The 25,850-nt window shown below is 42.2% G+C and overlaps 2 protein-coding genes across 2 annotated transcripts in view; one reads left to right on the plus strand and one right to left on the minus strand.

Annotated features, from left to right (window-relative positions):
- Positions 1-1,929: 1,929 nt before the first annotated feature.
- Positions 1,930-5,043, minus strand: myct1a (myc target 1a). Its single transcript, XM_080514388.1, has 2 exons — positions 4,907-5,043; positions 1,930-4,134 (listed from the first exon to the last, which is right to left on the minus strand). Exons 1-2 carry the CDS (start codon positions 4,959-4,961, stop codon positions 3,587-3,589), a joined length of 603 nt encoding a protein of 200 aa, XP_080370514.1. The 5' UTR covers positions 4,962-5,043; the 3' UTR covers positions 1,930-3,586.
- A 17,931-nt stretch (positions 5,044-22,974) lies between these two features.
- The window catches only part of syne1a (spectrin repeat containing, nuclear envelope 1a), a gene marked incomplete at its 5' end in the record, with an annotated part of 119,062 nt that continues 116,186 nt past the window's right edge, over positions 22,975-25,850 (plus strand). Inside the window, 2 exons of the mRNA XM_080513806.1 lie at positions 22,975-23,059; positions 25,495-25,556. Coding sequence (XP_080369932.1) covers positions 22,975-23,059; positions 25,495-25,556 — 147 coding nt within the window. The remainder of the gene's footprint in view (positions 23,060-25,494; positions 25,557-25,850) is intronic.

The following is a 25,850-nucleotide window of genomic DNA, read 5'->3' on the forward strand; positions in this document are numbered from 1 at the left end:
TGCAGACACAAACTAATAGCGCCCCCAGCGGTCATCATGTGGTATAACAACCGAGGTCGAGCTCAAAGCGCCCCTATCGGTCACCACGTGGAACCACAACTGTGGTTCACAGCAGCTGACGTGTAAAACGAACTCTGATTAAAATGAAACCCTCACTTTGTCTGGATTATTTCATTCAGTGACATTCAGAGTCTTAGAGTGGGGATGCACAGACATATGTTGAGTTGTTTTGATTGTATTAACACCATTTAACACCCGTCCTTTATGGAAACAAATTATGAACTGATGAATAATGTGTCCCTCTATTAAACACACTCAACGGCTTCATGTTATTTGTTAATAATTCATTATTGCTTAATGCTGTTTATTATTTGCATCAACATGCCTTTCTTTCAAGTGTGTGACTGTGTCTCTCTGAAAAAGAACATTAATAAAAATGTCATTATTATTTGTACACATCACGTGCGCGCGCACACGGGCCAACATGTTCACCAGGAGCGCGCACACGGAAAACACGTGGTGTCAAAAATAAGTACGGGCATCGAGAAAACGCCTTTGTCAGTAATAGAGACCAACTGATTGACCATTGCTTTCACGAGAAAAAAACGTATTTATAGTCCCTGATAATAGCTGAGAATAAAGTTCCGTCAGTTTCAAGCTCAGTCTTTAAGATTTGATGATAATGAAGATAACAAGCAGAAAGACAACAGCTGAGATCAAATACTAACATCAGCAGCACACGGCTCTGATAAAGGTAAGACAACTTTTACCGAGTTTCACAAAAGTGCAACCAGTTAATTAAAAAAAAAAACAGTGGCCTTACAGTAACCACGTCTGCTAACGTAGGTAGTCATAATTAACACATTTGGACCGTGGATCAATTGAAATAACTGCTACTGACTAAATTACTGGCTTGATTTCAAGGTAAAATATATCAAATGCATGCATCGTTGAATTTAGAGACAAATGATTAATCCTTTCCATCCAATCAGCTGTTATAAATCTCATTATCCTTGTCATAGATGTGCTCAGTCACTATTTGGCTGTCTGGTATTGAAGACGTTTGTTTCCTATCTCTGCTGTGTAGACTACTAGAAACCACCATATACATCCAATTTAGTTTGCAGGCTGCAATGTTAAGGTACCATTAAAAAAAAAAAAACACCTACTCGTTTTGTACTTGAGTAAAAATATTTAACAAAAAATACTTGGGCACATTTAAGAGCAAGTACTTTCTCAATTTCACCTAATAAGTTATAGCTTTATGAGTGTGCAAAAGTAAAAGATAGTTTGTCATCATAGAGGCTTTCTTCTGAGTGATAAGAGAAGTTTAAAACACATTTTTTTTTAATTAATAAAATGTTCAGTTCTGAAAGTTTTCAATAAAACATTCATGATAAGTAGATATTTATATTTTGTTACTTCAACTTCGTGGTTCTATTTGAGAGATGAAGTTTTATGATAACGGATTTTACAACAACAACAACTTTATCTGTGCTTTGTAGCTTCTCCACCAAACTCATGCAACACATGTAATAGGATATTTTGTTTTGACTGTCAAGATGGTGGATCCTTTCTGCTCTGAGGAGAGGAGACCCACCAGTGCCCTTTGCCTGTCTGAAGCTTCCTGTAGAGGACTGGTTCCTCCATCAGGAAACAGCAGTCAAACTGGTCATAAAAAGACAAACTATGATTTTAAACAGGGTGAACAGACAGACGTCTACATTATGTGAAGCAGTCCAAACCCACAAATATCCAATGAACGCACAAATCAGAGTATTATGTTCACAGATGGAGGTGTTTTTGACTGACGTCAGGCCGCAGTTTGTGGTGCTGCTGCCGACACTGCTTCGCTCTGCGCAAGTAAACACCCACCAGACCCGTTTACAAACCACAAGCTCTGTATGTAAAACCTTTGAGTCTTGCTTTTATTGCATTAACTTGAGAGCAGAGTTCAGTTAATTACATTCAAACACAACCAGAGGTGGTTAAAAAAAAAAAAAATACACTCTTCACTCAAGTACAGATACTTGTGTTCAAGAAAGAAGGTAAAAATAGAAGTATTAGTTTAGGTTCTGTATACTGAGGAAACAGCAATCAAATAAAAAAAAGTATAAAAATCACATAAAAGTCTTTTACTCAAGCAGTTTCTCTTCTTGGAAGCGACATCAAGTACTTCTATTAAATGCCTCGTGTTCTGTCGTGAATTCGCAGCATCATCTATATTGTAAGATTTTTGTGGTTTATAGCGTTCCCTTTTACAAATCTACATGTCTCGTATTTTCATCCCGCCATATCTTTTATGATTTTGGTCTTTTCACATTTGTTCCTCGTGAAATGCACCGACTCGTACACCAGTGTTATGTTTTCGAGGTGAACTGAAGTAAATATTTATGTTTGAAAGGCACGCAGTATTAAAAAATCTGATAGAGCTCACACAAACTAAAAGAAGTACTTAAGGAAAAACTTTTCTTTTCAAATAGTATAAAAGTACAAATGTTTGTCTCAAGAGGGAAAAAAAAGTTGTTAGAAAAATAAATACTGAAACACCCTAAAACTCTACCAAAGTGTGGCAAAGAGTACTTTTTACATATTAGAGGTTATCCCAAAATGCCCACATGTTTGTGTCTTGTTCACGCTTTCACATACACACAATATTGATTTGAATGACACAAACTTACATATTCCTTCAAATCAGGTTGATTCAATATGATCTTTAACATTGTTTTGCATATATGCCCAGTTGGCACATGTACAATTTGTCATTTCACATACTTCACACTTAAAAAAAAAAAAAAAAAAAAAAAGATTTTCATGGCAATCAGAGTCAAACACATGGATAATCGTTCTTTGTCTTCGGTGTAGAAAGACTCAATCGACTGTAATTAAATACTGGGAGCTTATGAAAAGAATGTTTTCTGCTCATATTATAAGAAACTATAATGCCACTTTTTAAATACCTGCTCTGTCTAATAGTTCAAACACCAATCAGCCATAATATTAAAGCCCAATGTTGTTCAGGTCCCCTTTTTGCTGATAAAACACCTCTGACCCCCTCAAGGGAAAGCTTCCTCGAGACCTCTGAAGGAGAGCTCTGGTTTCAGGTACCAAGATGTTTGCTGTAGATCCTTAAGTCCTACAAGTTATGAGGCGGTGCCTCCATGACCCTGTTGACCGTTCGCTGCCTTTTCCCTTTTGACTGACCACAGCAGACCTTGCTGACCCCACAAGTGCTGCTGTTTTGTAGATGTGTGACCCAGTAATCTAGCTATCAAGTTCTTGATCAAACTCACTCAAATCTCTAAACTTGATCATTTCGTTTACTTCTAACGCACCAACTTTGAGGACAACTTTGAGGCTGACTAATAAGAGCCACTGAGTTCAGTGGTCATAATGTTATGGCTGAACAGTGTATGTGTCAGTTTATACTAAGAGACATGCTATATGCTGCTCTTTTATAATGTTTCGGGGTCGAGGATGTCAAAAAGTTGCTCTTCATCCCCCTTGCTTGCTCTACCAAAGTCCACCTGGTGTAATTCAGTCTGTCTGGATATCCGTTAGTGACTCGGGGCTCGTTTGGTTATTATCAGGTACAAGTTTCCTGATAGGCTCTAATGATGCTCTCATAGGCCGGAGGTGGGGTCTGCGTGGCGTGAAATCCCCTCAACCCGTTGTTCCCCCAAAACGACTCCGGTCTGGGCGGTGTGGCAGCGGGCTGGGCTGCGGACTGGGCGGATCCGGTCGACATGGTCAGAGTTGGAGTCCGAGGCAGCGTGGTTTGGCTCCCCTCCTCCGCCTCTCTGGCGATCTGGCTGCACTGGAGGAGCGGGTGGAAGGTGGAGGCCCTGAAGCTGGATTTGTGCCCCAGCGGGTCGAGGTGATCGGGAGAGGACGTCTGCCGGTGGAAACTGAAGGCGGCGCTGACGAGGCTGTTGTTGCTCCGTCGATCGTAGCTGCTGTTCCGATTGAAGCCCGGACGGTGGCGGGGCGAGGTGTGCGAGTGGTGAGGTGGTCGACGGGTGATGCGGGCGGAGCCTGCTCGACGCCGGGACATCCAGGTCAGGAGAACGTACACCAAGGCACCCAGGAGGAGGCCCACAGCCATGGACACACAGAATGCGATTATAAGAGGGACTGTGGAAAAGAAACATGCGTCAGAACAGATGTGTAGTTTTTGTCACTGAAAGCAAAGGTTACATCGTTTTTGATATGTCGTCTCGGATAATTGTTTATTTGGGGATAATAGCTTTGCATGTGCAACACTTCCCAAATGCGCCTTATGCCTTTGTCTTTCTTGGGAATGGGATGAATTTTGCTAAGAACATTTGCTTGGATCAATTTACGAGAAGGTTCTTGAAAGATGGTAACTCCTGACAAGTTAATTACACTTTGAGGTTTATTAGTTCAAGTCTTTTAAAAACAACAATCTAACTTATTTTTATTCGGCATCAATTCCAAGCTGTTTTTTTCTTTGGAAACAGTAACGCCAACAAAAGCATGCTCGAGAGAATGCAGCGGATAAGACAAATCCCACTGGATTTGGTTCAGGGAAAACAAATCAGTTTCCTTTCAATTGAGTTGAGTGTTAAAAAAGCTGAATGTACCATGTTCCTGACCCATATTTCCGCATAGGCTTATTTTTTCACAAATTGTAGGAAAGGAGAAAGCAGATGGTGGTCAAATGTCATCTGGAAAGGGCATTTGGAAAAACTGAGAAAAAAATGTGACCAAAAAAAAATGCAAATCAAGGAGCAGTTAAAAAAGTTAAAGTTAGTTGTATCTAATTTAAGTCGGCTTTCGTAACGTATCTTCAGTTAAAACTTACATTCCTCACAGAACAACATCAGCAATCAGAGCAACCACATGAAAAAGACCAGCTGAAGAAGAAGAAGAAGAAAAACCTCACCGGCATCAAAAGACTGAAGCATTTCCAGAAAGAGACTGGTGTTGTTTTCAGCCATAACTTTATCTGCTCTGCCAGAGGAGAAGAAGTCCGACTGATCCTCCGTTCAGCCCCTTCTTCTTTCTTCTGTCAGCTCTCGCCTGTCCCTCTTTCCTTCTGATGGGTTTTCCTGTCTCTTCCCCTCGTCTCTTTCCTGTTCTCCGACTTTCTCTCCCTCTCTCCTCCCTCGCTCACTTTCTCTGTCAGAACGTCAGCCTCCCCCAGAGAGAGACTCGGCCCAGAGGCGCGCAGCGCTGGCGGCTAACTCTGGCAGTCATCTTGTTTATGGAAGCGGAAAACTACACTGTCACATTTCCTGCTTTTCTGCTTGAAATTAGCAGCAGGAGTGGCTTATCTGTCCAGGACAGAGATCCTGGAGGTGGAGAGGCAGGGTGTTTCTGTAATCATTTCCTCTCCCATCGTTTCCTCCAGGTTGATTAATGTGAAAATGTGTTCACGGCTGCAGTGTAGGAGTCAGTCCTTCAGCTTTCACCGGCGGGGGAAGACCGCCACTCACATTCATCTTCCTTTTCAGAAATAATAAATATTTCAGCCTTTCATTCCATTTCTCTTCCACCACAGAGACCGCGGTTTCCCCATTCGCTTCCTCAGCAGTGGCCACTCTGGGTTTTTGAAACGGCCGCTGACGCGAAATCCACAGCTGGAAGTGATGGTTGCTGCTTTTTGAGTGGTTGCAATGTTATGTTGTGATACAAAAAGTTTGACAACTTGACTGCGTGTCAAGCGGCCTGCGACTGTGTGGATATTTGCCTGATTTCCAGCGCCTTTGTTAGGAATCTCCGTGTTTCCACAGTGTCTGCCAGGCCTGTGGTGCCTGAGCTGAATGTCTGGTCCTTTCTGGAGACCCAGTAAAAACATTGTAGTTTGATTAGATAGAAAAGCAACAAGGCGAGTCTTTTAGAGAACCTTTGAGGTAATAGGGTTTCTCTTCTAGCCAAATATGGATACAGAGAATTAAAAAAAAAGCTCCTTGTGTTACTTCTTTCTGGTCACACTCTCATTGTTTTAATCAACTCGAAGCCAAATCTGCAAGGTCATCAGCGGTGTCAGAACGGAGGACACGAGCGGTATGCAGCTGATGTAGACCCACTTCTTTCCCCCCTCCTCCTTGCACCTTAATTATGAGGAACTTGATCTGACAGAACATCAGTATTAATCAAGTTCTCTGTGATCAAAAAAATGATCCGGTTTCTAGTCAACTCTCAGTGGGAGTGAGAAATTCAGCTTCCTCGCTGGCCGAGAGAAAGAGGGAATGGACTGACCAAAGGGCAAACTTCCTGTAATTGTTGACTCTGCTATTAAATGTGTCCAAAATAACCAGCAAACACGGTGCAAATGGCATGTGCGGCCATTGTGTTGCGAAATCAGGGGATACGGGACCATCTGTTTATAGGTGGAGGAATTCTTTGAGCCGGGTCGCTGAAGGCAATGCTTCTCAAACCTTTTTACATTGCATTCCACCTGAGAGAATGTTGAGCTGTCTCAGAACAGACGATATGAGTTACCAGAAAATACAGTTGCGGAGGCCTGACCGACAGGAGAGAGAGTTTAGTTCTTATATGTCCACTATAACAACTATAGGAAGTCGTAACATTATAGTGGCTTTAAACTCATCTGAAGGTGTAGCAAGCATAATAACATCATCAGTAACAGCTTTGTTTTAGTTTTATTATTGTTTTTGTTCCCTTTTTTCCCCCCCAAAATAGATGAATCACTGATCTTAACATTAGAAAAGTCACAAAATCCCCCTTTTTTGTCTTTGTCACTGTTTTCACTTTTGAGATCAAGAACACACATCCTATTAGGCTCAAGTCAGACTTTGAGTTATTTCTCTCATCCCTGAAATTACAATCGTTAAAAATATGAAAAGATATACATTTGTAAATGATGACACATCGGTCCAGGACCATCTTGATGTTGAGAGCTCTACTACTCATAAATGAATCCTCTCAACCGGAGACGGAAGCCGACACTGCATCGAACTTCAAATTCCTGCTTGTCCAGAAGAGGGAGTAATCCACCATCCTATATGAGTCTCTGACTGCAGTTCAACTCCCTCCCATGCTTCCTTGGTCCAGGTTAAAAATATATCTTAACAATGTAGCTGGATATTTATTTATATTGATAATTCACAGGTACAAAATGTAATATTTTTGTTTGTATTGTAAAACAGTATCAGTTAAACAGCAGTCCAAGCATAATTTCCAATACATTTTGCGATGTTTTATTCACAAGTTGTTCTTGTATATTAATGTGTCTATATTTCCATATATTCTAGACATTAAAACTACTTGAAATGAGATATTATTCTTATTGATTAATATTGTTTCTGCTGAGATTATCATACTGTTATGAGAGCACAAATATTCATGCTATAGTAATGAGTTATAGCTGGCTGTCATATAAAGCAGTCGTATTCAAAGACTAATCAGTGATTCCTTATTCTTTATGACCTGGAAAAGCAAATAGCATCTGCATTCAGTGTTTCTCTCTCTTCCAGGGCAGCACTGACTCATAATCAGGTAAACAAGCTTAGTAATATTGATTGCTTCAAAATTAAATGACCTTTTAATATACTGTTAGTTATAGATACATTTTGAGTCTGTCTTCAAGTTTAATGTATTATTATTTACCAAATATGTTTCTGTTTATAAGTAAAAACAAACAAACAAAAAAAGCCCTAACATGTTTTTGCTTTTTGTTAGAGCCTTATTGATACAAATAGATTTTTTTTAGCTTTCCTTGGGGAAAAAAAAAACAATCTCATGAATAAAATTGGCAAACGGTGTTTCTCTCTTTGCTTCCATGTTGATTTTGACATGTGGGTCGCCGGCGAACTTTGTAATGAGATTTTAGAAAAGTGCTGACTGTGTCTGAAAGAGATTACCACACCGGCGGTGTTGGTCTCGACTTTCTGCCCGTGCAATGATTAGATAAGAGGACAGATCTGAAAAGGACAGAGTCTTGAGCATCTGCTGGAGGACTTCCTATTGTCCGGCATGCTTTGTCTCTGCTCTCTGCTGCAGCGTTTGTCTGCGTTTGTCTATTTTGCTGAATGTGTTTGGTCCTGCGAGACTGAGCAGCGGAGGTCACCTCGAGCAAAGCTGCACGGAAATGTCGGAATCAGCAGTCTCCTCCTGCTGCCAAGCAGCTGGCCAATTCAAGTAAATCCCACAACATTTCAATGCAGAGGCACGTTTGCATTTGCTGCTGCTGATGGAGTTGATGCTGTAGGAAAAAAAACACATTTTCTTTTTAAATGTTTGCCTTCGCTGTGGCAGATACAACTGGATAAGCCTGTAATTTGGAAATCTCTGTCTCGCATATGCCATATTTTGTCTGCAGCCTTGAATTGGGATGTGACTGTTAAGAAACTTGGCTTAAGAAGTGACTTGGTGGTGAGCTTTGCCAGTATAATGCCACCAACCCTGTAGTTATACTGTGGCAATGAGAGGTTTTAATGTTCCGCAACTCCCAAAATTCCAGTCTTTTCTCTTCTCTGCACACTGTTTTGCTGAGAGTAGTATTCTGAAACACTTTTGTTACTCACAAAAGAAATAAGGTGCACAGGCAATGCAAACACGGAGTAAAGTGGACGCACGGGTTTTAACGGCCAGTTATGAAGTTTCTTCAAATCAGCCTCATTAATCTCTGCCGCTCCGTCACCAGACTGGAGAAAATCTGCAGTCGGTTATTGTGTAATGTCTTTAATGTTTTTCATGTCCACTCCTTTGTCTGTCTTTATTGAATGGTGTTGTGGCCAGAGCGGTGCAGCTCTTATTTCAGCTCTTCTAAGAGCTCTCTTGAGATGATGATGAAAGGACTCGTCTAATGGGATTACACATCGCGATAAGTGCTCAGAGCCCGGTGCTTCATCACACCTCTCTTCTGCATTTCAAAGAGTGGCATTGATCTGTTGTGGGGGAGCATAGTTTGGATGTTATGTTTCAAAAAAGACGCTTTATTGTCACACTTTTGCTTTTTAATGGATTGTTTGCATCAACAGCTTAAGTTGAGATGCATTTTAAAATAATGCATTATTCAACAACAACAACAACTGGAATTGAGTTGCATTACAATGTGAGTTTATTATTACTTAATTTGTGAAATGCAACAATTACCTTAAATTTTGTGGAAATAATAGAAGCTGTCAAATCCTTAACTTCAAACGTTGCATGTTTTATTTATCACAGCACTTATGCAAACATAGGCTTCTATGCATTTTTTGGATATTTATTTGCAGGAATTAGGTTGAATATTGACATTTTATAATAATGTCTTTTCACATAATCTATTTATAAAAAAGTAAAAGCAAATCAGTTGTGTTGCTTGCATCAAGTGCAGGCTGGGCATTGTCCAGGTCTAGTATAAAAATAAACATCAATGTTCAGTTTAGGACAGATGGAAGAGACGAGATAATATAACCATCAACTTCTCCCACTATCTGAGACCAAAACAATTAATAAATGAAAAATAATGAGCTTAACATGACACACATCTACATTATTACATTACATTACATTACACGTCATTCTCGATATCTGTTGTATCTATTCATACTTGTATTGATATATAAAATCTTAAAATATATTTCTCACATATTTTTACATGCATTTGCATCCATTCTGTTTATTTTCTTTGCCCATGTTATAGCATGTTTGTAATTGTCTTCAGGTTTCAGTCTTTAAATTAATTGTCTCTACTTTAGTAGTTATTAAACTTTTTTTTTTAGAACTATACAATGCACCAGGTAACATTTTTGACATTTAGAAATTCCATTTTCATTAGTTTTATTGACAAGCAGGGTGTTGGAATATTAATGAGTTAATTTGAGAGCAACAGAGTGGTGCAGCAGTTTGTGGTTTGCATGTTCTTAAAATACATGCACAGATTTTTGTGGCATAGTTAAGTCCAGAAACATGCATATTATGCTAATTGTTGGTTATATATTGCTCCTGGGTGTGAACATGTTGATCTGTCTTTCTATATTTGCTCTGTGATGGTCTGGTAAGCTGTGCAGTGAGTTGGATAAAGCAGTATAGAAGAGAGATGGATCTCCCAATGTGCCACAGCTTGTCAGAACAAACTAATGCACAGTAATATTCACTATTTCAAACCAATTATTTGATGTTAAAATCAGATCATACCTTTTATGATGGAGGTCTGCTTTTTAGATTAAACATTGCCTTGTATCCTAAACAGAAATGATTGATTTTGCAACTAATAGTTTTTTTTCTCTTCTTCTTTTTAGCACACTTTCTTTGGCAATGCCATGAGCACATCACACATCACTTGTTGTGGAGAGAGCAGGGATGAGAGAAGCTCTGTCGAGATGCAAATGCATGACTCTGATTTGGACAGCAGGTGGCAGTGCATACAGAGCAGGAAGCTCTCTTGGCTGCAGAAGTGAATGGCTCAGGCATGGGAGGGGGGGCTGGTCCTCTAAGATGTTCAGTGCACACACACATACACACACACTCGCTTGCATACACATACAGTATGCACTTACATCATCAATATCAGGGGAGGAGCTTGACTGAGTGTGAGGATTGCAGCCTGCTACTGTAACAGGGATGACCTATTGAGAGAAACACAGCAACATGGACATGGACCAGTCTTAATATCATGCAGGCAGCGTGAGGACACTAAACTGCTGCAGCCTGGGCTGTGTCCCATTCAGAGGAGGAAAGTCCTGCCAGGGGGACGGAACAGGAACTGGAACGTGACTTTGGTGACCTCAGGACTGCAGCATGGCATCACCCAAGCGCTATGGACACTCCGCTCGGGATATTGCCAATGTGATGCAAAGGCTACAAGGTAGGTGTAAAATGCTTACTCACTCATCCTGCTCCAAGTTGGTTTGCAGTATTTTTAGAGGTGACCCAGCGCTCAGCATGACACAGCACGCGAGAATAAAAGAACACCTGCTGATACTGTATAGTATGCATTTCTCTGCAGCCTAACCTTGTTGCAATGATTGACATTGCTGTATAGTTGTGGAATTCAAGTTGACAGTGCTGGGAAGGACATCAGTGACTGAGATATGCAATGTCACAGCATGCAGTGTGCCAGTGCAGAGGAATCTAAGGTTACAGTCAGGTATTTATTTATCTGGCTTTTCAGCTACTATCAGCACTGTGCTTTTTTCTTTTTTTTCCCTGTAGATGCTTTTGCATCTGATGCAGAATAAGTATGAAGATGAAGCTGATAATCTGTGCATAGGAGTAAACCTTCTGCAGCTGTGTGGGAATAAACAACATGAAACAGTTTCTTGTTCATCAATGTATGCACTGCCTGTGCTTGTGTCCACATGCCTGCTGCTCTGGCCTTGTGTATACTGAGAGCTTGTACACACAGTACAGTACAGTGTGTACATGTGTGTGCACTATAACATAGAAAGGGAAGTTGACAATACCGACACTAATCCCCAGAGAAGCTGACAAGATGAAGTCTAGTTCTCTCTCTTGACTGGGCTATAGCTGCAGGACTTATTCTCAATATAGGAAGTTGGACCTTCATACTACTGTATAGAAGTACTGTGGCTATGAGACATGAATAATGAGAACTGTTTTTTTTACTTTAACCTTCTGGTAAATTCTTCACATTATCTTTGCTCTAACATTTCTCACATTTGTATTTATCGCAGTCCTCAGCATTTGTTTAGCCTCACCGCACATCACCTATTGCTGGTGTGTTCTGTTTTTAATTGTAACTCTCTCTGACTGCGACCAGATCACCTGTCCCCGACTGATAGGATCAGACTGATGACGTTGGCAAAGTAGCAGGAAAGTCAGGTGACACTGGAGCTTGGATCCAATATGGCTGCTGCCTGTGTGGCTTCTGAGGTGGCAGCTTCTGCAAAAGCTGAGAGCAGCATCATCAGCCACGTGGCTCCTCTGCCTCACTGTGTGTGCAGGTGTACATGCACTCTTTGAATCCCAAATGTACTGATTAATCTAATTTTAGAAACCTCCCGCGGAGCCGTCTCAACGGTGCACAGACAGATTGTTGCACATACTTAATCAGGGAGCATCAAGCAATTTGTCACGATGCAGTGGAATTACATTATTCCATTATTTCTGTAAGAAGATGCAGTTCACTTCTCACAACTGGGAACGATCATCAATGAGGAGACACCCATGTTTTCATATGGTGTGTAATTTTAATTCTTCTTCCAAATGATGAGGTTTTATGAGCTTGGAAATTAAATGTATTGAAATGGTGGGGGGGGGGGGGGGGGGGGGGGTAACACTGTGCCAATAAACAACATTAGTTCATGATAGTTAGGAAAGCTACATTAATACTTTGACTGGGTCTTTCAGTTTGGGGGGTGTCACCCATTAGTGAACCCTTTAATGTTGCTTAAATGTTTGTAGTACTTTAATAAGTTTAATGTCATGCAAGCACTTGGCAATATTGCACATTTTGTCAGTTTAGGCTATTTCCAGTGAAAAATTAAGGGATTAAATATTCATGAGGTGGCATATTCATGAGGTCCATGATTAAAAATTAACTGATCATAGACAACTTAGGTTTGGGCAGTTTAAAGATAAAGGCTGACCAACCATCCTTGTGTTCTTGCTGTAATGACCAAGGACTTGGTTGTCGCTGAAATCAGGAAAAAAAACCTGCGTTCCTATCTACGCCATGATTTTGCTTTTAAAGAGCTGTCAGGCTTACAACAATTGCACATTAGTTTGTTCATCATGACGGTGGAAGAAAATATCATTAGTGACTATTGTGCCACAAACTTCTCTTTTTTCCTTTCCATATTTTAAATGGGTAAATGGAAAATATGACTGACATTTGAGTGAAGATTTCAGAAAGCCATACAGCATTCCGTCTTAGACAGAGCACTTCTACTGACTCTGTTGATCGTTGTTTTAAATGTGTGGTCTTCTCTTGGGCGGTCAATAGCGTTCGACCGTTGTCACAGTTGTTGAGATCATTTGTCTTTTTTTTTTCACCACAGCCTCCTCGCTGCACCGCACAGTCTGACTGCTGCGAGAAGCTGCAGCTGCTACCAACCAAACCAAACGCAGCAGAACGTAACAAATAGAGCAACACCAGAGCTGCACCACAACAGTAGTTTGCGGATTCCCAAGGAATTCCCACATGCAAGTCGACTTCCATAATGAGCTTTTTCCATGTACCTTAGAGCAAGTAGAGTGGCTTCTCTGTTAGCAACGTTCATTATTTCTCTCATCACAGGCAGGATATGTTGATTATGTACTAGACAACCTTGTCACTACAGTTCAGGGTAAAGCAACATCTTACATTCAAACTAACTGTCATACCAGAGTTTATAAACTCCACATTGTATAGGTAATATAAGACTAAAGTCTTATGTGCAGCCTGTGATTTATCTAGTGGTTTGTTATTGTTTTGTTTAGTTTTTTCTCATGGTGCTCTTGTGCACGTCTTCCTCTGGGTAGATGATAATTCCAGGTTGTTTATAGGTTGAGCACACAAATTGACGTAATATCTTATTTGAAGTGTTGCGGATGCCGTCCGTCCCCCGGGAGACGAGAGGAGAACCTCTGATAATGTCATCAAGACGTTCAGCAAGAATCAAACAGGGGCACTTAAGCTTTCATTAATCTGCACATGAAACAGCTCATAGCACGAGTCAAAGGCAACATAAACATGTTTCCTGTCTGTCTTGTATCATAGTCAGGAGTTTGTTCCTTGATGACGGCACTAAATTGAATTAGTTTAGCCTTTGTTCACGCTTCCTTTTCTTTATTTTCATGGACACCACTATTGTGTCACGTCGTTGTGGTTAGTGTTCAGAAATGGGTTGTATTGACAAAGTATTTTCATACAGCTATTTTGAAGGAAAATCTTAGTTGTAACATGATTTCTCACCTGAGAGCCATAAGTATATGTCATTTGTATTTCTTGTAAAGTCTGATTGGATTAACAGATCATTCTCATCTTCTCAGGAGAATACACTGTTCCCAAATTAGCCACATTCCACAAATCACCAGATACCATGAAATGAGCCATTCTCGCTTCAGGCTCAATTTGGAAGCGGTTAGTAACCGCTCATTGCAACATCAAAACAATCAAAACTTTTGCCCCAATTTTTTGGAGGCTGTGTTTTTCTCCCTTCAACCGTCTCGTTTGGTGCACCTCTCTGTCGCAGCGAAAAACAGCAATTAGTGACACCATATGGCGGAGAACGGCGAGGGCGCTTTGAACACCTCCCAGCCTGAACTCCTCCATATGCTGTGGAATTTGCCTGTTTGTTGTGTCTCCTTAATGAGAAAAGCGATGCACTGTTTTCTCCTATTTCTGTTTCTCACCTGTTTTCTCCGTCGTGGGTGGCAGAGGCGCACATTCCCGCCCACGCCTCTGGGTTTCACCGTCTGCGAACTTATCAAGTGGACAAGTTTGCTCGGTTGTCATTGTGTTAGCAGCACCTGCTTGGGTTTACAACACGTAGGCTGTGCATAATCCTGTGCCGACAATTTTCTTGAGGTTTGATAATATGGGAGACACCCACAGATCGTGTCTTGGGCAGGCTTTAGGGAAGATTGTATTGTGCAATGGGGAACACACACACACACACACACACACACACACACACACACACACACACACACACACACACCTAAAATAAAATGTGTGGCTGAATTTAAAACGAGGCTCACCAGCAGGAAAAATTATGGGGGCCTGCATCGGCCAGCTCGTCATCATTCTTTGCACATTTTGTTGAGACTTTACAGGTATTGCAGTAATAAAGTACAAGAAAGTGACTTTTATTCCACATTTAAAGCAGGGATTGATTGTAAACATGTTATTTATGCATTAATAAATTCCTTGTAAGGTGATAATAAGCAAATGTACGTTTGCTCATTAAAACTTAAAATTATTTTAGAGGTGAGCCTCTTTCATTAAATTAGTTGCCATAATTTGCCCCACAGTAGTGAGGATGGAATTTCTCACCATAGCCCAATCCTGGTTCAGAGGTTAAAGGGCAATGGAGGTCAGCAGATCTCGTCTTACACTACGAGTTTTAGATAGAGAGAGAGAGAGAGAGAGAGAAAGAGAAAGAAAGAGAGAGCGAGCGAGTGAGCACCAGTTTTAAGCTCCTGATTGCTGGTGGGTTTGGCACAGATCCTCTGGTTGGCCCGGTGCCAGGGCGACATCCTGTGTGCCAGAGGCGGCATTATGATTCGGCCGCAGCCAAGGAAGGGCCCAAGCAGACGGTCACCTTGAGCCATGCCAGCCTCCTGTTTGGTTGTGACACCACCATTTATCGTTGCCCGCTGCGGATACCGTAGACACACACACACACACATACACCAAACCAAACATTTGGTGTTAAAAATAGCCGTGTGGCATCAGGGTTTTTTTTCTCCCTCATCACACCACTGGGAGTCAGCTGAGTGGTTAAACAGACCCTGAGTGAGTCTTCAAGGCTGCCAGGGCAGAGATATGGCAACAGGACCAGTATAGACAAGTGCTCCATCCTCACTTGTGTTTTTTGTTTTTTTCCTGCTTCTTTCTTTTCTTTTTTGTCTTTACAGATTGTGTTTGTGACTTGTTGCCATAGCGGCAGCCACATGACAGCCAGCACCAGCTTTTTTGCCCTGTGGGCTTATTGGCTGTGTCTTGTTCAGTCTCTGCTTCTGTTACAGAACATTATGTTTGATAAAACTGTGTGTGTGTGTGTGTGTGTGTGTGTGTGTGTGTGTGTGTGTGTGTGTGTGTGTGTGTGTGTGTGTGTGTGTGTGTGTGTGTGTGTGTGTGTGTCTCTGTCTCTGTCTCTGTCTCTGTCTCTGTCTCTGTCTCTGTCTCTGTCTCTGTCTCTGTCTGTCTGTCTGTCTGCATTTGGGTGCATGTGTGTGACTGAGCGTCCGTGCAACTTTCTCAGTGACGGTTTCCATTGCAAATCAGATTATAATCTCATTTAACCTGACAGCCAGCATGGGTTTGAGTGACATATCACAAGATTGGGTCGCGGCGTGTCCCTCTCATACAATAATGAAGGTGAGACAGCGGTGAGCTCCTCTAAACACACTTCTAAATGTCACACACTCGAAAAGGTCAGTGCGCCACGATTAGTTCATGTAAGATCATTTACAAACTCAAGTGGCTTCATTTGATCTATAAAAGGTACTGAAACATTGCCGGTGTTGTTATTCTTTTTTTTTTTTCTGCCGTAAACAATCATTACTGCTTGTTTTGTGATGTTTATTGCAGTGTCTCTATATGCTACACACTCAACAATAAATAACTAGTATTGTGATGAAAGCAGTATTTCCAGTGGTTCTCAATACACGGCACTGTTGACCCAGTGTTGCATCCACGGGTGCGCTTCATGCATCTATTCTTTGATCCAGTATCTTCAGAATTTCTCCAACACCTCTGATACTCTCTGTCAGATTGAGGCTTCAGATAGTTTTGATGGATGCGCCGAACAATGTCCTTCCAGATAAAACCTTGACAACTGAGCTTTTGACCCCAAGACACATTCAGTGGCTGTCCGTAATACTTTTGACTTTCACGCGCTGCCTTATCTTTCACCCACAGACACCTCTGTCCTCTTTTTCCACCCGTCACCGTGTGATTGGGCAGAGGGAGATTTAGCCTCTGGCAGTACGTTTTACTCTTTAAGGTTTTTTTTATTTAAGCCGAGGTCAGATTGTGCAGCTGTGACCTTAAAGAGGGCAGCCGGACATATGATGTTGTGATCTCAGTGTAGCCAAGTCAGCATTTGAAATTAGTCATTCAAAATTTGTAATTTAATCTGCTTGGAGCAAATCTGTTGGGTCATCAACGGGTATTTTCAAAGAATCCCTCACTCCCCAAAAGTAATGTGACATTTAAGGAATATTTAAGCTTGTCCATTCCTCTCCTCACTAATTTTATTACGATGCTTATCAAAGAAAACATATCTCGTACGCGTCAATGCTAGATTAAACACTTTGTCAGCTGCTCACAGTGTCATTGTTTACTGCTCAATTCAATTACAATGTCCCCAGAGGGATTTGGCCCAACATCACTTTTCATTTGCCTTCAGCAACAAATCAAGAAAAAATGCACAAGATGCAACTCTGAAATGTTATTTCCTGTCGGAGTGGAGGTTGTTTCTTTAGTTCTCTGAGGCTCTATAGACCGACCTGCCAACTGATGCAGCTATTCTGCTTTTAGTAATTTAGCAATGCAATTTGAGAAATCAGGAGATTTGGGGGTAAATTGGAACACAGTGTATCTTGTTTTTGTAAAAAAAAAAAGCATTGGGCACTGAACTGCTTGTTGCAGTAAAACGTAAATATAGATCTGCTTGTGGCCGAATGAACTGGTTCTGTTTTGTTTTTTTTATATATAAAATGGATCCGGCTGGACAAGCACAAATGCACTCAAATGTCTTTGTGCAACAGGATTTTCTATGACTCTGGCTCCATGCCAGGGAGTGTTTTTTATTTCACAGCAAAGATGAGACTTATAACTGAATTTGGTGCTCTGACCACGGTGATTTATTTAGTGTGCTGACGCCAGTAGTCCTTTCACTTTACTCATCCCTGTAATGTGTGGCGGGCTACTGAACCTGGATAAAGAGCTTAGACTGTCTGACCCACTCCTGCTCTCACACGCACGCACACACACACGCACGCACACACACACACACACACAAATTCATGAAGAGTAGCAGAGAAACATGGAACTGGAAATATTTTCAAAGCCAAATTGAGTCTTTCTAATGCTCTTAGTGCCACTGAGTGGTGTTTTGTTATGACCCCTGGAACCTGCGGTGGAATAGATGCTTTGTATTGCATGTTCAGTCTATTTGCGCTTGGTGGTAAAAATTTGCTTTTATTCAGCTCCATGTATTTCCCCTGATAAAGGAGGAAGAGGATCGCAGCTCATAATGAAATGCTGATTTTGCACACGGTGTATCAGATTTTTGGTTTTCTCTATTGAAACTAAATCAAAATTCTAAAACCCTGTTGTTATTTTCATACCAATGATGACCGCTCCACAATGTTTCATTAAATTGTTTTGTCGTATTCAGTCATTTTTTCCATCATATAAATTTCATCACTTCATTTTCACCCTCGTTTGCTTGATAGCTCTTTTTGTCTTTGTGTAAGTATCACAGATGCTCACAGTGCTCGAATTTCAATATCAGTGGCCTGGCTGTAATGAATGCTATGATATTTGGACATTTTTGTCAATAACAAAGTGCCTTTTCTGCACATCTGGTACTGAAAAGGGACGATGCTTGAAAGAGGAAGGGGGGTTGTTTTGATAATCATTTTGACTTGTTCCCCCCTTCTCAGTCTCTTTAATGTGGTGTCATTATTACTGAAATGCAATTAGCTATGCTAATGGGATGACATTTGGACTTCCGTCTCAGCACTTATGTTGGGACTGGTAAAAAATGTGCTGTAAATGAAGTGGGATGGCGGATGGAAAAGCAGAATGGACACGTTTGGGCTGAGTGGAGGTGCTGAGAGCGTCATAGAGGGTGTTTTTGAGTGCGGAGGGTAAAGTACTCCCGCGGAAGTGCAGAGAAGGGGTTTTTAAATTAGGAATTGTTGGGGTGAAAGAGAAGAACTGGGATCAGGAAGTGGATAAATAAGCTATTGGGTGGAGTGGAGAGGCAGAAAAGCCTCCAAAACCTGTGAAATCGCTTTGTGTGTCAGTGTGGTGGGTTTGCAAGTGCACGTGTGTGCTTGTGAAATTGTGTGTGTGTGTGTGTGTGTGTGTGTGTGTGTGTGTGTGTGCGTGTGTGTGTGTGTGCACGCGTGCACATGTGAGGATGGAGAAATTACAGGGTACCACTGTGGCATACAACAAAGACATCCATTTAGTGCTATGATAGCTGTAACAGGCATGTTCCATTACTGTTTTACTGCAGAAAAAGCTGCATTTCTCCTGGACAAATCTGAAAAAAAGGACTTCTGTGTGGAAACATGGTTTTGTCACTTTCACTTCAACTCCCTTTTGAATTATTAATACCAGCACGGTATGAAGCTGTTGTGTAAATTTAAATAGCTGCCATCTTGAAAATTACAGGGATGATATAATTGAATTGATGTATTAGTAAATTAATACTTGACAGCAGGGAAAGTGACCTCGTACAGTAAGTGCGTGGAGTGCCTGTCCGTGTCTGACCGACTGTAATCACGGCTGGTGAGTTGTGGAGTCATTAATAGATTAAGCGAGATCAGAGATGTAGCGAGTGCAGAGCAGGGTCACTGGGAAGGCTGCTGTATGAAGCTGAGCTTTGAATGCTGCGCTTGTTCATTTCTTTCCTTTCCTGTCTTGCCACATTTGATATCTTTTGTCTTTGTACAGTGCTGCTTCAGATACAGAGAGGGCTTCAAATTCCTGAAGCTTCACTCCTCCAGTAGGTGGCGCTGTGTCTCTATACAGTCATTGCAAGGCTAAATAAGGAGTCTCGGCTGCTCAGAGAGCAAACCCAAACATCCTTAGGCTGAATAGATTACAATACGAGCAGGAGCTGCGTTATTCCACCCTCCAGGAGGCCGTTTGTTTTTCCTTTAATGGCTGAAAAGAGACGGTTCCTCCTCTCTTCAGGAAGCTGCGCACCCCGCAGACATACCTGTATGAGTGCCGAGAGCTGACCCATGTCCAACCTCCACAACCTCAGTGAGGGAGCCTCATGTTTTGTAGGGCTGCCAGGGGCCTCAGTAGGGATCCAGACCAGCTGAGGTTCAGTCTGTTTTAACCCTCCAAACCCCCCCCCGCTTTTTTTTCTCTCTTGCAAAGACTGAAACACTCCTGAGATCTGCAGCCTAAAGGAGTCTGTTGGTTTATTCCTGTACGTACAGTGGATGTGAAAATGATGCTGTCTCCATTCAGCTCATTCTGGTCCTGTGTGTGTGTGTGTGTGTGTGTGTGTGTGTGTGTGTGTGTGTGTGTGTGTGTGTGTGTGTGTGTGTGTGTGTGTGTGTGTGTGTGTGTGTGTGTGTGTGTGTGTGTGTGTGTGTGTGTGTGTGTGTGTGTGTGTGTGTGTGTGTGTGTGCGTGTGCACCTGCTCACCCTCTGTTTCTCTTAACTCCCACGGTGGAGCCTAATAAATCCCATGAATCCTTCACCATCATGTTTTGATTTTGTCCTGGGGATGTTTTTCTGAACAGTTTAGCTCGCCAGACAAGTTCAGCTTCCTCACGTTTTTGCTGTGCAGTTACTAAATGGAAAAAGAGGTAAAAGAGTGTATGGACTCCTAGCTTGGCTATAATTGCTTTCTATTTTCTGGTGGGTTTTTCAGTCCATCAAATGAGAGTAACCGTCACACTGAATAGACTCACTTTGGCACATTCAGCACCTTGGATAGCTCCTTTTCACTTCATCTGAACCTTTATAGCCAATTATTAGTTGTCAAAACACCTCTAACTTGACTGGAGTGAATGAAAAAATTATTATACCTCAGTCAATTCAACCTGTTTTCATTATTCACATCATTGATAAGGTTTGGATGTCTGCAGAAACAGAACTCTGAGAAGAACAATCGATTTCTGTTTTGGTGTAGAAAAGTTAAAGGCAAATGATTTGCTTGGAGCAAATTTTATTGAGTTGGGTTTGTGAGTTTGTGGAAGTGTGAAAACCCCAATGGATTCTGCCTTCCACCGGCATGAAACCCTTTTAATACCCAAGGTATATGGGCCAGTAAAAGAAATGTTAACGTAAATACAAAGTAAATGTGCTTCATGAATATTTCTTTGAACCCATTTTATCTGCAATTCCTGTACCTGTGCAGGCAAATACACAGTCAGCTGCATACACAGTGTTTATACTTTCTGTGCAGAAATGTAAAACAGACCCCGAAATACACTCCCGTCAGAAAGACGACCATGGAATGGGCTCATGATTTCATTATGACGGCCAGTTTTAGGGCTGTTAGAGGGAGGAGTGTCAGCAGTGTGATTATCAGCAGACAGATAGCGGATGACAGCTGCCATTGGTTATTGATGACTTTCATAATTAAAATCCCTTATGGGGGGAACCCAAGAACAAAAGGGAAAAATCACAGAAATGATGAATGGTCCTTTCATCCTTAAGGCTGATATAAGACCCAACAGCCTCTTCAGCGTGAATATTGCTTTCCAGGAAAGCCTCTGAATATGGTTTCAAAGAGAAGCCCCCTGCTTTTAATATTGCCAGAGCTCTTACTGGCTGTATGTTTTTGTGTGTACGTGTGTGTGTGCACGCCGCATACCTGTGTTTGTTTAACACATTTCAGAGAAATTGACAGGCTGCATAAGAGGGAGCATCAGGTCAGACAGACATAGAGATACTAATCAGACAGTGAAAAGGAGTCCATATCTTGCAACACGTTCATTTTCTGCTGCATTTTTTTTTTCTGCAGCAGTGAGACTGTTACTCCTGTGTCAGGCTCCGAAGGCAAAGCAAATACTGTGTAACATCACAGAGAGATGTCCACCCAAAGGGCATGGATTTTTATGGTCCTCCGAGAACAAGGCATGAATATGTATTAAAGAGTTGATGTGAAATTGGTGCAAAAGCATGAGTAGCCTTCTGTCTCCTTCCTAGTATCAAGTCAAGTAGCTCTTTCAGATGCTGAAATCACAGTAATCAAATGAACAATGCTATGTTTGTCTTTGGTGTTTGTTTGTTTTTTTTGTTTTTTGTTTTACCTGATTTGAGACAAAAACCCTCCCCCTGCAGTACAGCTCACAGTATCACAATGAGTATAAATTGAAACACAGTTGACAATGTTTTCTTTGTTCTGGACCTCCCTTTGTTTTTGCATCCCTCAAAAGATGCTTTAAGCTCTTATCTCGATGCATTTGCATGTTGAATATTATCTGAACCTCACTATTGCATTTTCCTCTTTTGTATTTTCCACTCTTTAGTACGCCCTCCCCAGGAGATAACAAATAGACAGATGTACTGTTTGCGAGTGTGGTTCTGATGAAAGCGACCCTTTCTGAAGGGAGTCGAGTGGTAGATCAGACAGGACGACTGTCAGTGATAGTCTGCTCCCCTGCAGGCTCTACAGAGTAGAAAGCTGCATGCCTCAGAGCGCCGCATGGTTTCTGTATGGATGACAGAGAGAGAGAGAGAGAGAGGAGAGGTGTTAAGAACACCAGAAGCTCTCAGGGAATTCCTGCTCATCTGTCCCGATGCCGTGTTTGAGCATGTGTTCTTGCCTTTCTGCTGCTGTCAGAGTAGAGCTTGCACTTATTCCCCTACTAACCTGCTAAACGGTCCCCTTCAACCCACCCACCACTCCTCAGCCCTCCCTCCTCAAATAAGGACGAAGCAGTTGTGACATCACTCATTCCCACACACTCTGATTGGCTGGCCAGTGGAGGGAAGTGGATTGTTCCTGCAGCCTACAGTAAAATATTGAGAGAGAGAGAGAGAGAGGGAGAGAGACAGAGACAGAAGGGGAGAGAGAGAGAGAGACAGAGAGAGAGAGAGAGAGAGAGAGAGAGAGAGAGAGAGAGAGAGAGAGAGAGAGAAAACGTGGGAGGGAAGGACCAAGGTAGAGAGTGCGTGAGAGAGAGAGAGAGTGCTAGAGAGAGGGAGGGAGAGAGAGGGTGAAAGGGACTAAGCAAGAAAGATTGATGCTGAGGCAAGCCAAGCCGGCACTGCGCACTGCTCACTCACATACACAAACAGTCTTTGCATCACGCGTACTCTCACGCCACACTCCCAAGCTGCTTAACAGGCAGGAAACCACAGAGTCTTGACAGAGTCTGCAGTCCATTGCTGCAGGACAGGACAGAGGACAGCATGACTTAAGAGACGAGGAGCGAAACAAGATCGCGAATGCTTCCTGGCTGCTCGGCTGCAAAGCAACAGTTTTGCCGCTGTCATCTCAGGAGGTCCTTTGCTCCAGGGAGCTCTTTAAAGACACGTCCCCAAAAAAAGAGAGGAAGGGGGGGAGTGGCAGCAAGGGCAGGAGCAAGGGCAAGTGTTGCCTCTCCCAGAGGTGGCCGTGGATGTCCTCTCGTCGTCCCCATGAAAGCGGGAAAAAAGCGAAGCGTAGTGTGAGGGACAAGATGGCACGGCGAGCAGGGGGCGAAGTCTCCCCCAAAAAGAACACATCCCTCAACCTGGTGGCGGGCTTCTACCACTACCTCCGCGGTAAGTTGAGTGAGTGCATGGCTGTGTGTGACTGAAGCAGAGAGTGTGCGGAGAAGAAGTAGATGTGTGTATGTGACGGGGCGTCCTGCGTGTGTGTTTTAGCGTGGCACTGCAGCATGGATTGTACGTGCCTGCTGCATGCCTGCCAAAGTGTGTGAGTGTGTGCATTTTGCAGTGTAATTTCCTCATGAAGAGTTCCCTGCAGGGTGGATTTTTCTTCTTCTTCTTCTTCTTTTTTTTTTTCCAAAGGGATGTGAGGCTATATCAAGTGAATTGGGCAGACATTTAAAGGGGGGCGTTTCCACCTTGGCGTGTGTGTGTGTCTGCCTGCAGTGTGGAGAACGCTAGGCTTATAGCCTGTACTATGTGAAGCAGTCAAACCCAATGAACAAGCACAAACTCACTGTGATTATTGCATAAACAGTGAGCTGACTGTCAAAATGTTTCGATTCGTTGTCTCTCTGTCTGACCCTGCAGCTGTTTGCATCTGCTTGTCTACATCTGGATACCATTCATTCATCAGTTTGTATTAATGACATTATCTCACTAAACTGTGATGAAATTAGACCCACAAGGCTGCTAAATATTTGACAGCCTTCAACGACTTTGTACACCTTGTTGCCAGACACAGCCTTTGAGGCAGGAAACTGGAATTTAATTATATTTCATTAACGTCTTCACAGTGGGGGGTCAGAGTGGGAAGTCAGGGGCTGTGGATGAGACTTATGATACAGAAAGTAATCAACTGTGTCAAACCGCTGCTGCGAGGCTCAGCTGCCGTGGATGGCTGTTACCCTTTGTGATATTGAAAGAATGTGAGCGTGTGCACGTGTGTGCTTAAGTGCGACTGCGTGCGAGTGTGCGCTGGAGTTCAAAGTCACCTCGTCCCTGAGACCGAGAGGCTGGCACCGCACACATGCAGGCGTTTTCTCCGTCATACATGTTCCTGTTGGCGGATGCGGCTGACTAAATCTCTTCCTATTCTCATCCAATATTACCGCCCATCAATATTTGATTACACCTGGACCCAATCAAAAGATTAATTCATAGAACAGGGACCTGCTCAGTGGCACGTATGACTATGCGTGAATGTATCTGCATTATGTATGACACACACACACACACACACACACACACACACACACACACACACACACACACACACACACACACACACACACACACACACACACACACACACACACACACACACACACACACACACACACACACACACCTCCCTCCCTGTTCACATCTGTCCATAGTGCCCAGTGACACACTAACCAACTTGTGTGTAATCAAGCCGTCAGCATATTTCATTAAGGTAGAGGAAAGCTCTGTGTCAGATAATGTGCTTATCTCTAGGATATTGCTCTGTGGCGTATACGAAAAAAAAAAAAAAAAAAACCCATAGTGCCAGTTACTGTGCATGATAGGATCCTTTGAGTTCCAGTTATATTGGCTTGCATACACTCTGAAGGGATGTATGTGGCGGTTGCACATGAATTTGGCAATCCCAAGTCACATTTTTCTTTTTTTGCATTGGCTGCAAGTTACATTGAATTTTCCTGTCAAATGGTTTCAGGAATAATACGCTGCAGCTGGAATGCAGTCGTTGGATTAAAAAGTCAGAAAAACATATCAACCCCTCCTTACTTTTTATAATGATGTGTTTTGATGGGGGGGGGGGGGGGGGTTGGTGGGGGAAGTCCATCTCTTATTTCAATGCAGAGAATAATATTTCACTGTGGTGCTTTAGGAAAGGGATTCAAATTCTGGTTTTGATGATTTGATCACCATATGATGACATTCATCATATGTGTTCTTTGTTGTGCACACGTAAAGGACATGACTTGATTTATTGTCCTGTCTTCTTTTAAGTGAAGAGGCTGTTTCGGGAAAATAGCCAGCAGACATCTATGCTATTGATTGGACCTTTACTAAAAGGCCTTTATCGTTCCCGCCACTACGAATTGACATCCACCTTTTATGTGTAGGTAAATCAGAACAGTTGTTGCTTCATGTGTTGTGATAGCACCACTCAACAGTAGGATGGATGACTTGCTTGAACTGTAGTCAGAAATGAAGGAAGCCCTCTTATAGATCCTGGAGGATATGGGAAGAACCGTTGCCCTTCTCTGATCTAAAGGGCATTTTTGAGAGCCGGATTTTCTGTCTATTCTGAGAGGCTCGTGAAAATGCCATCCGTAAATGTCAAACGCTTTTCCTTAGTAAGTTTGTGTAATGTATCACTTGATGTGACTGTGTACAGACACATTAGACAGAAGCATCAAAGTTAATTAGAGTCACTGTGCAGCCAGTGCACAGCCAGTAAACCGTCACTGCAACTGACAATGAAAAGCCTGTGTTTTAATCCCGTCTTTGTTTATTTTCGCCTGTGACTGAAAAGTGGTGCTCTGGGCTCTCGTTTACAGATGAGCAGGAGGCTGTGCAGAAAAGGACGTTCACAAAATGGATCAATTCCCACTTGGCAAAGGTAAGAGAGTCTGGTTGATTCCCACTGCTCCTGCCAGCATTGTGTTGTCCATTTACACAAACACAGATGCTGTTGTTTGTGGATTGGAAACTTCCTGATACCATCGCTTTTCACTTTGAATAACTTTTCTTTTCCCCATCCACCATGTGTTTGGTATTTTTCTCCTTTTTCCAAAGCACAGTTACGACTCACTGCGACCGCTGCAATACATGCGGGTATTCTTGCATGCATGCCTTTGTTATTCGTTCAGCCTTTAAATATTGTATAGCTACTAGCAGGGATTTACCCTTACTC

This window comes from Blennius ocellaris (assembly GCF_963422515.1).
Source record: "Blennius ocellaris genome assembly, chromosome: 18".
NCBI classification, from domain to species: domain Eukaryota; kingdom Metazoa; phylum Chordata; class Actinopteri; order Blenniiformes; family Blenniidae; genus Blennius; species Blennius ocellaris.